This window comes from Sinohyriopsis cumingii, chromosome 5 (assembly GCF_028554795.1).
Source record: "Sinohyriopsis cumingii isolate HCF-2022 chromosome 5, ASM2855479v2, whole genome shotgun sequence".
NCBI classification, from domain to species: Eukaryota; Metazoa; Mollusca; class Bivalvia; order Unionida; family Unionidae; genus Sinohyriopsis; species Sinohyriopsis cumingii.
The window spans coordinates 95,241,268-95,258,574 of record NC_142965.1 but is presented as its reverse complement, the minus strand read 5'-3'; the positions used below and the strand labels follow the sequence as shown (position 1 = coordinate 95,258,574).

Sequence of the window (17,307 nt, the reverse complement as noted above, 5' to 3'; positions counted from 1 at the left end):
AATGCCGACAAGCAATTTATTGATAAAAATGCACAAGGCAGTCAATTCAATGATTAATCAAATTTCCTAACACATTTAATGTCTAACTCCGAAGTTGATAACATTTGCTGCGCTGGCGTAGCATAATTAATGATCAACATATTCAATGTTTACTCATTTATATAGTAAACGTACATTGGTCCACTATAGATGTATAATAATATACAATAATACAACTTAGTAGTGTACCTAATTATATATAAATTACTGCATTCAAGTAATAGACACATTTAGATAAATTAAATTGCAAATGTCTCACGTATCGCCAATATAATATCTTGTTCATTAAAAGATCTGGACCAATTTTGAAGCTATGTAGGTAGAATGCAACACAAGTTTGCAACACATTAAATATTGTTTTTGACATATTTGCCATTGAAATTATGGTAGAAGAGGTGTAAGTAATAGGAAATCAATACTGAATAGAGATAACAATAATAATAATAATAATAATAATAATAATAATAATAATAATGAGGACATTGTATAGCACCTCAGAAGTTCTAAGCGCTTTACAACATTACACAACACTTATATCATAAGAAACAACATATATAATGATATTATTACACAAAAAACACCATGAAATTAACAAAAAACATGCTGAAAATATTTAAAGTAGGGAACATTATTAGGTCTTTAAGTTTGTTCTTGCAGTCGACATAAGTGAGTTTGGAGAGCACTCTTGAATGGGATCACTTTTATTTTGTCTCTAAGTTCAGTGGGCAATTCATTCCACGTTGCTTGGCCCTGGTATGCTAAAGAACGTTGTTCATTTTACTTCGTTTTTGTAGTGGGAATAATGAGTATACGCCTGTCAGAAGAGGAGCGTAAGTATCTTGCTGGTGTGTACACATGGGTGACATTGGATGGATATTTTTGGACAGGAGTCCGTCATTTAAACGTAGCACAGAGAACAAATTTTATGTTTGATTCTGGATCGAATGGATAGCCAGTGTAATGAAAATAGAAGCGAGGAAGTATGCTCTGATCGTTGTACTCTAAGTATAATCCGAGCAGATATGTTTTGAACGTTTTGAAGTTTCTGAAGTAGATACTGAGATAAAGCAGACATAATTGAGTTACAATAGTCCAGTCTTGAATGTACTCACCAACATACAAGTGTTTTAGTGTCATCAATTGAAAGATATTTGTGAATGGAGCTGACGCGTCTCAGCTCAATATATGCAGCATTTCATATGTTCATGTTATGTTCGTGCAACGTGAGATTACTGTCCAGAGTAACACATTGGTTTCGTAATGATTGTGTGAATTTAATGTTGGTGTTGTTGATATTTATTGTTTGAGGTAAAGGATGTGTCTAAGAAAGTATTTGTGTTGTGATCAGAATGACATCATTCATCTGCAGCTTGTTACATGTCATCCATGATTTCACATCAGAAATGTACCTCTCTACACCTTAGATGGTAGCATCAAATTCGGTTGGGTGGCAAGATTTGTATATTTGGGTGTCGTCAACGTCAAATGGGTCAAATTTGTTTTGTTTCTTAGGTCTGGTTTTAACTTTGTTCTTTACCTCCTCCTTTTTATAAATATTCATCCATTTCTTCTAACTTTTAGTTATCAGTCTTAAATTTACTGAATTCATGAAAACATCCAATTGTTTTTTGGGTTTTTTTTAATATAACTGTATCCGATTCCACAAGCTTGTTTTACCGTCATAAAACAGGGCACCGTTAAGGTGTCATATCTATTTAGATAACAATAGAATAATTTCACATATTAGCTTTAAACTTGCAATGTAAATGCGATGAATTTTGGAAATGGCATTAGGGATATATTAGATGCAATCCATACGCAAGCTTAATATCAATAAAATTGAATAAAAGTTTTGGATTTCTAACAAAGAAAACGTTTGTACCGAAATTTGTGCATATGAGCTAATCAGAAATGTGTTCATCGTGGACATTGTTACAATCCAACCTTCTTGAGGCATGAATGATAAGACACTTTTTACTTTAGCTAATATGTATATTTAAATACTTTTCACCTACTAAATTAATGTCTTCTAGTCGTCATGACGTTTCAGTGAAGTTCTGTTTCACCTGATAGTCATCAAGTTGTTATACTGAAATTAGTTTAAGCTAGTAAATTAGTGCCTTCCAGCAAGAAACATCTTTTGTCTGCAAATAAAGGACATCAACACATTTTACCTTACGGTTATCTAAAGTTGGACATTTTCTAAAAGAAATATATAACGAATAAAAATTAAAAAGGACGCAGTACGGATTAATTAAAGACAGGTCATAAGGAAAGCTTGCAGTAGGTATATAATTTGGATGTACAAACTACATTACTACTCTTTATTTCAGCGAAAACGCCCTCTACCTATGCCGCCTGCTTTTAAGCCACTGCGGCCAAAAAAGAACTTGACATTGTGCTGCCAGTCCTGCAAAAGGTTCTGCTCGTATTGCGTCGGTTCCAGGCTTATACTGAGTATACCACTCTTGGTATTGACATTGGCCGCCTTGGGTGTGGTTACCTATCTGCTGGTGACCAACAGAGAAGGTAATAGGCACTAGTGAAGCTATCGTTTAGTAATCAGTCACGTGACATATATGTATGGAGTTAAATACATAGTCTAAAAGCGACAGACGTAAATAGGTCTACCAGGAAATTTGTGGTCCAAATCTGGGGACTTTGGCACACGTACCCACTTCTAACCCCCATCCCCGCGACGGCAGAGGGGGACACTTTTTTATGATGTGGTCCTTTCATACGTCTGTACTTCATTCCCGAATACCTTTTATTAAATGAAATTTGAATGGTATTAGTATATGCAAATGTTCTTTATCTAATTAGATATGCATGTACTTTAACTTCTTTCTGTGCTTGACTTTTTACTTTTATAAAGGATTGAGAGCTTGTTTCATTCAACCCTTCTGTGGTGTTAGGACATTTTTTATAAAGCCTGATATGATTTCATGCAATGCGTGTAGTACGAGGCAGCTAATGGAGGTACGATAGAGATCGAAAAGGTGAAGTTTTGCATCCTACCATTGGATCAATCTATGTCGGCTATGGTGATGTGTCCTTTGGTAAGATACTCGACTCTAAATGTATTTACACCAAACATTCTGATTGTATCTTAAATTTTGAAAGCCCTTACATTAAAATATAAATGAAATGAGTAGAATTTCATGTAATTGTAATAAATGGAATTCTACTGTAATAAATGAAATGAGTAGAAATTCATGTAATTGTAATAATTGAATTATACCGTAATAAATGAAATGAGTAGAATTTCATGTAATTGTAATAAATTAAATTATACTGTAATAAAAGAAATGACAAGAATTTCATGTAATTGTAATAAATTGAATTATTCTAGTCTTCTTCTTCTTCTTCTTCTTATTATTATTATTATTATTATTATTGTTATTGTTATTATTATTATTATTATTATTATTATTATCATCATTATTATGAGTATTATTGTTATTATTAGTAGTAGTAGTAGTAGTGGTAGTAGTAGTAGTAGTAGTAGTAGTATTATATTGACAATTATGTATGCATTGGGGGCATTAGAGTCGTTTGAAACAAAGGCGTTGTCTGTTTGTTTTACGGCTGAGTGGCAGCTATGGTTTTAGATAAGAGATTTGTGCTTTGTTGTTTATATTGATTGAAACACCTTGTAGAAGTGAAATCCCCGCATTTATATACAAATCAGGAAAACAATATTATGCACTAAATGTCTCATGAATTTATTACGCCCTCCATGCTAAACAATTACAGCTTTGGACCTTAAAAATGATGTGTATATTTATATTACAGTTTGGAACGTGATACGAAACGGTATGAGCCCATAGCAGTCGGATTATTTAAGAGTTACATTAACTTACGTATTGTGAATATTTATGTTACATTATGAAACTTATTGGCGTCGCTAATGCCATCTCTTTCATCAGTATCACCATAATCTTCGCTTTTATAACTTCTTCTTATTCTTCTTTTCTTTTTCTTCATTGTAATAATATTATAACTCCAGTAGTTTATCATATAGTTTTCGTCGCTAGAGGCTTATCGCATGTCGCCAATGTCGTTATTATCAGTAGTTGTTGTTGATGCTGTTGTAGTGAAGTGATGAGATAAAAGTAAACCTAAAGTTTACAATTAATGAAATTGACGCTGGATGTCATATGCTCAATGTGTTATACACTAAACCTAATAAAGTCTTAAATAGATAGATCCTTGCATTTTATTACTGTTTTTCTTTTCTCCCATGTAGTACCTATACCTACAACTATCGATCCACCAACTACGATGCCGCCGCCAGATGGTATGTTAAACACAATTTTAAAAAAAACTCTATCACTTAGTCTGTTTCATCGCTCTCTAATTCATTAAATGAAAAAAATAACTTGATTTTTGTTTAGGTGTTCGGCTTTATTTTGTTTCATTTGCTCTGGTATTTTTTATTTTATTAGTTCGTCCCTTCTTTTGGGGGAGGGCAGATGTTACTTACCTTGCAATATTTATTTCTTTTGTATTAGTGCTAATTATAAAACAATATATATGTGTTTTTCTGCGTGCGTCTGTGTGTGTATGGGTGTGTATATGTGTGTGTATGTGTTTTTGTATATGTGTGTATGTGTGTGTATCTCTGTGTGTATGTGTGTGAAATGCATGATGAAGAGACTCAAAATGAATGAAAAGTTACAAATTCATTAAATAGGGTATGCCTAACCAATTACATTAAAACATCTTAAATAACCGAATTAACGGAAGACCTAGTGCATTCGAGCCCAAATTAAAGAATTTCGACCAAACATAGAAATTAAAGTATAACCGAACATCATTCCATGAATACCGTTTGATCTTGATTTTTGACGAATTGTGAAATATCAACATTGAATAAATTCATTTGTTAATTCAGATAACAATGTAATAACTTTTGTACATTTTTATGGAGCGAGGGTGGCATAATTGTAAAACATTTTACATATTAAATCGACTACTATCCGAAATCATCTTGTCCATCACAGCTGCATGTTCCCAGGTATCCATTAAGGATGAAAAGTATACATACATGCTTACCTGCTTTAAACACAACTTTATTATTGGAAATAAAATCGAAACAGTGAAATTTTATTTTAAAAAACGATGGGAAGATATATCTTTTCTTTATGTATTTATTTTTCGGATCGTTCATTTTAACTTATAGTGGAATTTAGACGCTCTGTGTGTGTGTGTGTGTGTGTGTGTGTGTGTGTGTGTGTGACATGGATTTTAAACGTAGCTTTAACACTTTTTCAGTCATATCGCTACGATATATCCAGTGTGACATTTTATAGTGATGTCTAGCACTGGGGCATCATGTCCCACCCAGTCACATTATCCTGACACCAGGCCGACCACTCCTAGCAATTCCTCTTAATGCAGAGCTTCAAGCGAGGCAGCTGCTAGCATAAGTGTTTGGTATAACTCGGCCCGGGGTTCGATCCCGTGACCTCCCATATCCGAGGTGGACGCTCAAACCACTAGAAGCCGAGTCTTATGAATGACAAATATCTGCACTAGTTATGATGGTTGTTTAGTATATATTATTTTAACTAATGAAAGCAAAGTAAACAATATATTTTCCTACAAAATAAGACAATAAAGATCTTCATGCTATTTACTGAAAGACAGCATTGCTGAAATTATTTTGAAATCTAGAAAGAAAGACAACAGAATATGAATGATAATATTGTATCCTCTCAACATTTTTAGGTTTATAGGGTGCTTATCGTTTCAAGTGACTTTCGGAAAATTCATCCTAGAAATGCTGTGTCAACATTATCCTGTTAGTGTACAACACAGGATTCTACTCTATTGCATTGGAACGTTTCATTAAGATTATGACGAGCACGAATATTGTAATGGCCTGATCCGTATAATTCAAATGTAGTGATTTAATATTAAGTTTATAGATGTTTCGCAATATCGTTGTATATTTGTAGAATATCCCCAATATTTTACGATACATTATTTACCAGATGGAGTACCTGAGGGATCAATTGGTTCGTTGAAGTTCGATATGTCACCGGTACAAAACACAAAGGTTCTGAATCTACTTCAAGAAAGCAATGGGCAAAATGTAACAATTCTGCAGAATGTCAATCTCAATTTTACCAACGGAACTTGGTCATTGGATGGACGTGAAATTTCTATTTGGATTTCCCACATAGACAAGGGGAATTTCCAAATAGTTCTGAATATTAACATATCAAACAGTCAATGTAGACACGCAGGGAAGTACTTCGTTGTACTGTCGGATAGCAATGGCAAAGCAGAGCAAAGCCTTTTATACAAGGTAAAAGGTAGGTCACATATTCAATTTCTGAATAATTTTTAACATGAAGTAGCGTGTATTATTTGTTTGCCTGTTTTATTAATTCACAATACCTTAAAACTTCAAGTTTAATTTTCATAGAAAAGAGAAGAATATCTTCCATCGCGCGAAAACATCTCCAAGTCTAACACCCTATAAAATTCCGGGTTTTAAACTACGTGCAACCTAAACATTCTCTCATTTTATATAGCATGTAGTCCCGATGGATTCATTTGCCTCCATGATGCAAAAGTGTTAAACCACCAACAGAAAAGCGATATTAGGCTGGTCCACGAATTACCCCGTTGGTAAACGTCTCACAGAGATGGAGCACTCTTGCTACATTATCTATAAATGTAACCGGATTTATTTTCATTACGATTCTTTTAAATCTATTATACCAGTTTTGCGAGTACCGATTAAAGTCATTTGAGTTAAGAGTTTTTTTTCAGTTTGTCCTCTTTGAATCATGTGTACCATATGAATCTATATTGGATCTTTGTTTATAAACATTCCATTAAGAAACATCAACAATTCATATTCATATAAAATGTTTCTTCATAATAAATTACCTTTAAATCCTATATTATAATTTTGTCCAAGTAATCGTATGCATGAGGCGTTTGTCACGCAACACTGTTATCGCCTACATTTTGTTACAGCCAACTACAATGCTAATGGAATTATATAAATATGTTTTATTTTCTGCAATCTAACTCAGTTCGTTATTTAGAAACACCAAATATCTTAATTAATATCAAAGTTTATTTCATGATTTATCCTGTTGGATTCTCTTATCGAACGGATCGTTTACTTTAGACCTTTGTAACACTATTATGATGTTGTATTCTATGGAGTGTCTTCAAAACTACCTACAGTTATCAAACGATTAAGCTATATTATGTGTTTTACAGCTGCATGTCCGTGTGAATCCGAATATGAACTGAATTCCAATAAGGCACTTGAGTGTAAATTGAAAGTTGTAGGTAGCACGACAGTAAGTTTTGACAAAGTGAGTGGCGAAAACAAAATGTCCATCCTATATCAAACTGGGATACGCATTCCTGACAATGTTCAAGAAAGAGGCCGCTTCTCAGCAAAGTGGGAGAGGAGTGGAACGCTAAATACGCGTATTAATTTTTCGCGTGTCCAATGCTATGACGAAGGAAACTATTCTCTGACAGTGACGTCACGGATGGGAACAAAAGTGCACTATACACATGTCAAAGTGATAGGCAAGTGTTGCATGTATTTCTTTTAGTGAGTTTTATTGCCGTTTTGTATTTATAGCAATACAAAAACAAGACAAATAAAGTGGAATTTTGAAAGAACCATAGATGACGAAATTAAACACTTTTCCAAGTTTTCTAAATACCGATGACCAATTTTAAACATACGCCTAAAGTGTATGAAACTTTGGCTTTAAATTTCAGGTAAAATATTCAAAATAATAGAAATGGCATTGTTGTCATTAATTACTGCTTGTCTGTCACTAATTGAATATCTAGTATCTAGTACATCTATCTAACAAAGTCTCTAAGTAGTTTCCAGAAACTAAGGGATGAACAAATTCCATTCCACCCTAACACCAAGACATCGTGTACCGCATGGAAGTATTATTGCGTTTACCGATGGTGAAAATTTACAATTATGGTGGCTCAAATTGATATATGTGTCAATGGGAATTAAATGCATTGTTCTTCCAAAAAGATATGATTTCAATCTTATGAACGAATGCAAGCCGTGCAACTCATGCAACGTAACGTACCCATGCATACCCTAAATTAAAGGTAAGCTATAAAATCCCCATTTTGGTAAACTCCTTAGGAGTCGCGTTTAGAGTCTTATGTCGAATAAATGATTTGTGGTAAAATAGTCTCGTCTCTCTGAATATGGCGAATTTACCACCGCGTTGGCTTGCTATGTTATGTATAACATATCATAACATGAAAAATGCCCAAATCTTCACGACAACAACAAAAACAAGTAAAAGTAAGGGTATTGCTTAGTTTATAGTGAATGCGTAACTTGGTTCTAGACGGGGTGGGGGGAGGGCCTAGAGCATGGAATCCACCCTATCTACAAGCGTGGTTTAAATGTTGACTTACGAAATAAATAAAATAACCTCTGTTCACAGAAGAACATGGACATAAACCCGTTAGAAAATTGACAGAAGTGTATCCAATCACTGCATATTTACGAGGTAATTATGTGATGCAACTCCGACTCAATCTGAAATTTGTTTACGTCTTCTGTACAGTCTAATGTTCCAAAATCAAGTACTGCAAATATCCGGTCAAAAATACATTACAGTAAATATGTGTATTTCAGCATCCAATAATCTTCTTTTCAAAAAATATTGCAACAGTGTAATGTTTAGTCATTATGTAGAATTTAAAGGTAAAGACTGGCACTGTGTTCTGCAGGCCAATTCAAACTGATATTGTGCACCGAATCAAACAACTTGACATCTTACACATTGGACATTTTGAGTTGAAAAATATTTTTGTCTTTTGTAAAGTTTCTGTTTATTTGAATGGATGCTTATTCTTTGATTTATATTTGGCAAAAATGTATAAACTGACTTTAATATTTCAACTTTGCTTCGGACTATTTTTTACGTACAACAAATGAAATGTACCACGTCTGTCAGAATGAAAGAAATTATTCATTCTTCTTTCTATCTAAATATTTTATACTGAAATAAAAACAATGTGATAAAAAGAATCTCAAATTTGTAATGATTTAATATAAAGTCCATGAAACTCGTTAAATAATGGCCAGCTTTTGAGAGCTTTGGCAAGCAAAAGCTAGACAATATTCAACTCGTTTCATAAATTCAACATTAAATCATTACCCATTTGAGATCCTCTATATCCGTTTCGCCACAATAGTCGTTGGCTACTACTTTCCACAAATATCTACTAACCTTTATTAAATATCATTCTTTCCACTTCTCCCCTTTCACACGTTACGCACTGAAATAAGGATTAATAAGTTGTAATTAAAATACAAATTCTGAAATGGAATGTAATTTTGGCTAATGCAAGAAGTAAGAACTCACACACACAATTATTGATCAAGTGCTAAAATTCATTTATGATTGTGGCCTGTACATACACTACATTAGAGTATATTACACAACACAAATGAAAAGCTGCACTCTACTCATGGATATCCCTGCTGCATATGCCTCTCTGTCTGTCACCCTATCAATATTCTGTGTGTGTATATATATATATATATATATATATATATATATATATATATATATATATATATATATACAGAGAAAGAGAGAGAGTACTGACTCTGAATATTTTGCCTCATATACTACGTTTGATTTGCGCTGCTTAGTTGTGGATATTTACTTTAAAGTTTATTTCAAGATAGAGTTAATATACTGTAAATACGATGAATTAATATAGTATTCGATGTTTCACTTAAATCTACTATCTTTATAAATTGCACAAATTGATTCTTCTAGATAGGAAAGACATGGTATAGTATTTCTACTGGCAAAATCTAGACATTTTAATTTTACAAAGAGCAGTACATAATAATAATAATAATAATAATAATAATAATGTTCTTAATAGATTATCCAAGTGACCCAACCTTAACCATTCTAAGTGGATTGATCCAAGGCAAAGAAAACGTATTACAGTGTCAAGCAAGCACAGGCTGTACAAATGCAAGCTTGACAGTAGAAGCCACTGCACAAAAAGGAAAAGATTACATTGCATGGGGAACAAATCTAACATCAAGATACTACCAAGAAGGCTATATCTGGAAAGCAAACGTCACCCTGATATTAACAGAGTATATGGTTAATCTCAATTTTCTTCAGGATAGGTGTTTCAGATGCACCTATTCTACAGGTGGAAATCATAAATACTCACAGCCGATATGCATAAAAATTATTCCAGGTAATACTTTATTTTAATCATATTTTTAACAATATTTATATTATTTCCAGATTGATGGAAATTTTTGACATCCCACTTCTTCTTTCCTGATTTTATTAACATGATATCGTATGTAGACTAAACCAACCACGCTCATCCATGTTAAGGTGTCCGATTTTAGTAGTCTTATATCTTGATGTTAGTAAATGTGTTGAAAACTGTATATATATATATATATATATATATATATATATATATATATATATACACATATATATATATATATATATATATATATATTCCGTGAAAAGTGAGAGAATTGTATGCCTAATTAAAACTTCTGAATGTTGAGAGTTCTTCAACTCTAAACCGAATGAACTGGATTTCTTGCAGCTGATTTTTGCACAAAAAGAAAGCCAACGTGCCAGTACTCACATCCTTATGACTGTAACAAGTACATCACGTGCACCACTGAACCCAAGGAGGGGACCTGCCAACCAGGTTTACACTACAGGAGCAATTCGGACAATTGCACAGGAGAGTGTGTCTATCCAGCCCAAACAAATTGCAACATAGGACGATTTGACGGATGTAACTGTGGGGTTACTTAAACGGAACGATGGAACGTTGAATGTTGATTTGTGATTTTTATAGACTTATCCATTTAACAATGTGTGATCTGTAATACAACATGTTAATAATATATTTTTACTTGATACAATTGCCTCTTGTCTCTAAGATTACGTAACGTTTTAGGACCTTCAGCAAGAGAGAAATATTTTGAACATCACAAATAATAATGCTGGGAGTTTATGTAAGTCTGTACGTATATAAATACATTTTCTTGCAAATATCGACTACTGAAACATATTTGAACACTGATGGGGCAACCACAAGTACTAGGTGAGCATAGCACATTAACTTTCAGCAATATTGATAGAGCAAGATTAAACATTGAATTAAAAAACGTTATCTTGTACAAATTGTCCCGGCGTTAAAACATTATGGTAGCAGATATCTTATTTGTCAAAGTAGCTTAGCACAATAAGCGTAATTACGTAACAGATAACACGTTTTTCGGTTCAGTGTGCAACTTTGTAATACATCAGTAGACGGACAGCATGTTTAGATATGCGGAGTCTGAGGATTCGTGAAATGAGAATGCCCATGACGGGAAACATATAAATGTTTTCCCACCTCACCCCCTCATTTACATATTACAGAATATCGTTCAGAATAGGTTTTCTTGTTGACATCATTCATTGTACTTGTTATAATGGTCAATATATTCAAATTTCACAATTAGTGTTGATTAGATAAGAAATGATTCATTGGAAGAGAGGAAGAAAGATCTGCAGATCTTCAATATTATACTGTAATATGTTTGTGTAATTATTCAGCCTACTTTGCTTGCAAAATTTGGGTCAAATATTATTATTGGAAGAATTATGTTTCTATATTGCAAATATTCAATAGATATATAGTAAGAAGCCAAATGCATGCATACCTCGTTTAGATGTATATTGTCAATTGCAACGTCTGTCTACGAATAAAGAGCATCGTTTTGTGTATATAATCATTCCAACATATAAGGTAAAATATCTTATAATGCGCTCCAGATACAAAACCCTTTATAATCGCATATCCATACTTGCTTATGAAAGCATACGACTTTGTGATATTACTACTACTACTGCTACTACTACTACTACTACTAATAATAATAATAATAATAATAATAATAATAATATCAAACGGGCAAGAATATTATCTGTTCAGACAAAAAGGATTCAAAAATATAAAACGTGTGTGCTAAGACAACAGAGTTTGATCAGTATTGTCTTAGATTAAAATAAAACAATCAAGGGAAAATAATTACTCTGATACCATTTTTAAATGGGTTTTTTTAGTCTCAGAGTATGACGTTTTGCAATAGTCCTTGGTTTTAGTCACTCCGATGTGTTAATTGTACGTGCAGATGTTCTAATGCTTATCCAAAAAGAGAAATTCTTTTCGGTACAAAGCTACTCATATGTTCTTTACTTCCACATAGATAAGCGATTATACAAACAATTTTTAGACCACTCCGGTGGCCTAGTGGTTAGAGCGACCGCCTCGTATGCGGCAGGTCGCAGGTTCGAACCTCGGCCGAATCATACCAAAGACTTATAAAAATGTTACTAACAACTGCCTCGCTAGACGCTCACCATTAAGAGGATAGTGTTAGTACTTGTCGGCCTGGTGTTAGGATAATGTGACTGGGTGGGATGATACTACATGTCTGTGTTATGATGCACCAGTGCTAGACATCGCTATAAACTGTTACATTGCAGATATCGTAGATATGAATGAAAAGTTTTTAAAGCTACGTTAAAAATCAAAATCTCTCTCTCTCTCTCTCTCTCTCACACACACACACACACAAACACACACACACAAACACACACACACACACGCGTTAAAATGTGAACTATCGTAATGAAATATGACTATTGTTGCATCTATAAACATAATGTGTAACATCAGAAATATACTACATATGGATACCCTTCACATTATACTAAAATCTTCTGTCATATTAATGTCACCACCATGGATTAGTGGCCAAGTCTTCTTTGTAAAGTTTAATTTTTCATTTCTTGAATGGTTATAAGATAACTTTCATCCTATTGCAAGAGTATATACAAGACCTATACTCTTTAAGATCAAATTTTAGCAGGGTGAAGCCGCATGGTGATTATATTTAGCTAAGAAAATGAAAACAATTTCATGTATGTAATGTATGTGGAACATGAATGAATCTGACAAAATCACTTCCACCAATGGATTGAACAGAATGATACGCAGAATTCAACGATTGATGCAAGGAAAAGGTATAGTTCCTGAACGGAACTAATCAGAGTACTTAATGGAGTAAGCAAACAAGAATTAAGATATGAAACATATACACAAATATGATCGATATATGAATTTATCAAAACGTATAATGTGTATGCCCAAATATATACAATGCATGATTCTGTCATCAAGGGAGATCAAAGTATATCGACGTGTCTGCTACCTATGGCACTCGTGCCGACGGTATCACGTCATACTCTTGGAATGACACATTGAATTATTTGTAGATTTGTATGGCATATACTAACAACGATAGTTAAATAAGTTAAAGCGGACACCTTCCTGAAAAAGGTCGTTGTTTTGTGATAATACAACGACAATTGGCCCTAAAGGTACCGGTTTATCGTTACAGGTGCTTTCTTAGTGCAGCAATGGGTAAAATGAACTCAGTATTCTGAATACCCACGGCTAAAATAACCCTCGGGGAACGCTGTATCCGGCAAATAAACTCGAGTGAAATTTGCTCACAAATATTGAATAAATATTGACCACATACAATTCCTTGACATTAATATTCTTTTCTGACATTTGAATCATTGGCTTCACCGTGACCTGAATTGTAAGCTTTTTTAATTTTGAATATACAAAACGATATAATTAGAATAGTTTATAGTATAGATATGTTGTTGTTTCATTTTCTTTCCGTGCCTTCCACCAGAATAAAGCACTTGGATGTAACCATAACATCCGTTTTTCTGCTTCAGGTTCGAAAGTTCACGATCTGTACCACAGTGGCGGACGAACGAGCTTGCCCTCCAGGAATTCACTTGGAATATTAAGGTGTTTCTGGAGGACTGTTTGTTTGGAAGACACATGTGAATAAATATGTTTCCATTGGGTGTTGTGAAAGAAAGAAAAAACTTCAAAAGTCAACAAATTATTGTGTTTATCAGAAATGTTGAGTAAATAAAATTAAGTTAAATAAAAAGCTGCAAAAATAAGACCCTTAATCCTGATATTATCCAGTACGTTTATAGAAATATGTTTGGAAATGTCCTCTGATTAATTGTATTCTTTATGGGAAATTGTATCAACATCATATGTTAGGTTGATGGCTTCTCCATTTTTAGTGTTGCTAACATATTCCCAATAATAGGCTAGTAGTTCATGCTTTTGTTATTTTTGTTTTATGATATGAGTATATAAACAATAATACTCTGAAATATGTTTAGAGGCTAAATAACCTGTTCAAGCATAAGAATCAAACTGTACAAAATCTGGAAGTGGTGATTAAAACTGTAATCTTCTCACTGATGAAATTATGAAATACAACATTGTACCAAAGCGTAGCAGCAATATCTATCCGTGTCATATTTCCAGTGCCCAAACATTGCCTTGGTAGGTGCATCCATAAGGCTTTATTAGATATCTCGGCGTATCTGCGAGTTCCAGTGGTATAGTAGACAGACTTGTAATCCAAGCGTGATGGTTAGATATACAACCAGTCCTGTCTGCTGCCTTAGTGTGTCTTTGGGAACGATACTTCGTTCGTAGTAGAGTGACACCTAAAAGTCCATATCCATTTTACAAAAGAACCTGGTGTTATTGTTTAACCATCATTACCTTTTCAGGATTGTGATTTAGGTATTGAATTTCAAAACAAAATGTGCATTATATAAATAAATTTACATCAGTTGCAGCAAAGGTATCCTTCACATATAAGATGTTGATGTTTTCCTGGAGATTGTTCTCTTACCCCATTGCTTTAATGAATTTCCTTTTCGCCTCCAACACCTTCATGAACGGCACATGTGGGAACTTGCTTGGTACTAAATTTTAATATTAAATCCCTAATGTGTGGGTGAATGCTGTTCTGGATAGATGCCAGGGTATTAGGTTCGCACTCTGCATCAATCTGCAAACTAATTAAGTTAAAGATATATCAGATGTTAATTTACAACTGCAAAGACTGTACACATGCAATAATTATTGATGTGTTTGAGTCATCAAAATAAGACAAGTATTGATCTTAAAACTATTCAGCATGGATGTGTTTTATCTCTTTTAGCACACACTGGATCGTTTAACTTCCCATATAACCTCATGTTTTCTAAAAGCATGTTATTTTTTTATAAATAGTTGTGACTAGATCAGAATGTTTATTTTCTTTATATATAAAGTTTTGATGGTATTATGTTTTCGTTTTTCTTTTTGTTTAATATACTGGGGCATGCGGAGGGTTCATTTTACATAATGTTTTGTCTTCATGTATCAACCGCTCCGGTGGCCTAGTGGTTAGAGCGTCCGCCTCGGATGCGGGAGGTCGTGGGTTCGATCCCCGGCCGAGTCATACCAAAGACTTACAAAAACGGTACTAACAGCTGCCTCGCTTGGCGCTCAGCATTAAGAGGTGAGTGTTAGGACTGGTCGGCCTGGTGTCAGGATAATCTGACTGGGTGGAACATCATGATACATGTCTGTGTTTTGATGTCCCAGTACTATACATCACTATACAATACCACACTGCAGACACTGTATCGTTATGACTAAAACATTGTTAAGGTTAAACTCCAAAAAATCCAAATCCAGATCCATAAATTGATAACATAATGTCTTATCTAACTGATCCATTGACTGGTTTCAATGCATTTTTATGTGTGAGATAGTCTTATCTCCTGACTTGAAACTGCAGAGAAGCGTACACGCAAATAAGGTGTTCTCCAACTACCAAATTATCAATACAGCCGTTGTATCCGAAACTATAATAGCATCACTTAACATGGTCACTGAATATTTTTGTTCACAAAACTGACGCATTATAACACTAATTTGTATTACAAACCTTGCATTCAAGCTTTATTTATTAAAACAGCAGCTGATTATATAATTAGCTCTGACGGCAACTTACTTCCCACATATGACATGTTTGAGTGAGATTATAGTACCAAAGGGTGTGTGTGTATGTACCGTTGGAAATGACGTATCAAAATTGTTTAGTCGCAACTGCCTTATGTTCAAGAAAAACTATTTGAATACCTTTAGTGTAGCAAGACCCGGTATATTGATTTACACTAAACTGAATATAGAAGGTGTCTGGGTTTTACTGAACAAAAAGAGTGAAAACAAGATGACTTCCTGTTGTTACTAGTTCATATTACTGCTAATAATATCACCAATAATAATATTAAATTTTAAATTTTTGCTGATACAGCTACTGCTACAACTCCAGTATATTTTAGCATTCTCTTAATTCTTCAAGGGAATTTTTGCTGCACAATACCATCACAATTTATATCAGTGATAAAGCCCACCACAACCTTCACCCACTGTCCTAATCTCTCTCTTCCTTGTCCTTTTTCGTACTCCTGTTGATTTTAAAAAAAAATCTTCCATGACTGTATTGTGTCTTAATTCTTGCATCACTGTCTCATATGTGTAATTTATCTTCCCTATGTATACATGACTTTCATTAGTTTTCTAACATGTTTGACACGCACATTAAACCCCCGTTATTTCCTATTTTCCTTAGAAAATGTGATGAGGCTGTGTAGATGTGTAAGTTGTCATTATATCTGAAATTGTATTTCATATTTCTAAATATGTTAGACGTATAACCCTTAGGAAGAATGATATGGCCATTCAGATCCCGTGTTTATATATATTATATAGCGGAAGAGAAACCGAGGCTCATCATTCATACAAGTACAATTGAAAGAGAAAAATACAATTATTAATGACGCAGTAACACTGTATTGTCGTGTTATGTACATATATATTTTGTAACCGCTAGTATTCTCAGTTAAATAAGTTATCAAAGCTTTTATCAGTAATATTCATTGTTGAAGGAATAATAGTAGTATATGAATTTGTAGCAGCAATAACTAGTCTGATTATCTGATGTTTCAAGTAGGAAGAGGACCTGTAGATGCAATGTTAGAGGACCTGTAGATGCAATGTTAGAGGACCTGTAGATGCAATGTTAGAGGACCTGTAGATGCAATGTTAGAGGACTTGTAGATGCAATGTTCATAATCATCTAAGAAAAATGCAATGCTAGAGCTTCTGTCTATATTATAAAACTGGAAAACTAGGCCTATAAGTAAAATATCGGTAAAGACTCGAAAACAGGACGGATAAAGATGCATAAAAAAGTGAATCATTTTTTAAATAACTTTACAAGCTGAGTAG

At 33.7% G+C, this 17,307-nt stretch overlaps 1 protein-coding gene across 2 annotated transcripts in view; it reads left to right on the top strand.

Annotated features, from left to right (window-relative positions):
• Positions 1-15,310, top strand: part of LOC149799804 (uncharacterized) — a 52,933-nt gene extending 37,623 nt beyond the window's left edge. For both annotated transcript variants that reach the window (XM_089959206.1, XM_089959207.1), the window contains 6 exons: positions 2,373-2,568; positions 4,289-4,339; positions 6,039-6,362; positions 7,288-7,608; positions 9,973-10,302; positions 10,675-15,310. In XM_089959206.1, coding sequence (XP_089815332.1) covers positions 2,373-2,568; positions 4,289-4,339; positions 6,039-6,362; positions 7,288-7,608; positions 9,973-10,302; positions 10,675-10,892 — 1,440 coding nt within the window. In that variant the 3' untranslated portion in view covers positions 10,893-15,310. The remainder of the gene's footprint in view (positions 1-2,372; positions 2,569-4,288; positions 4,340-6,038; positions 6,363-7,287; positions 7,609-9,972; positions 10,303-10,674) is intronic.
• The last annotated feature ends 1,997 nt before the right edge of the window (positions 15,311-17,307 follow it).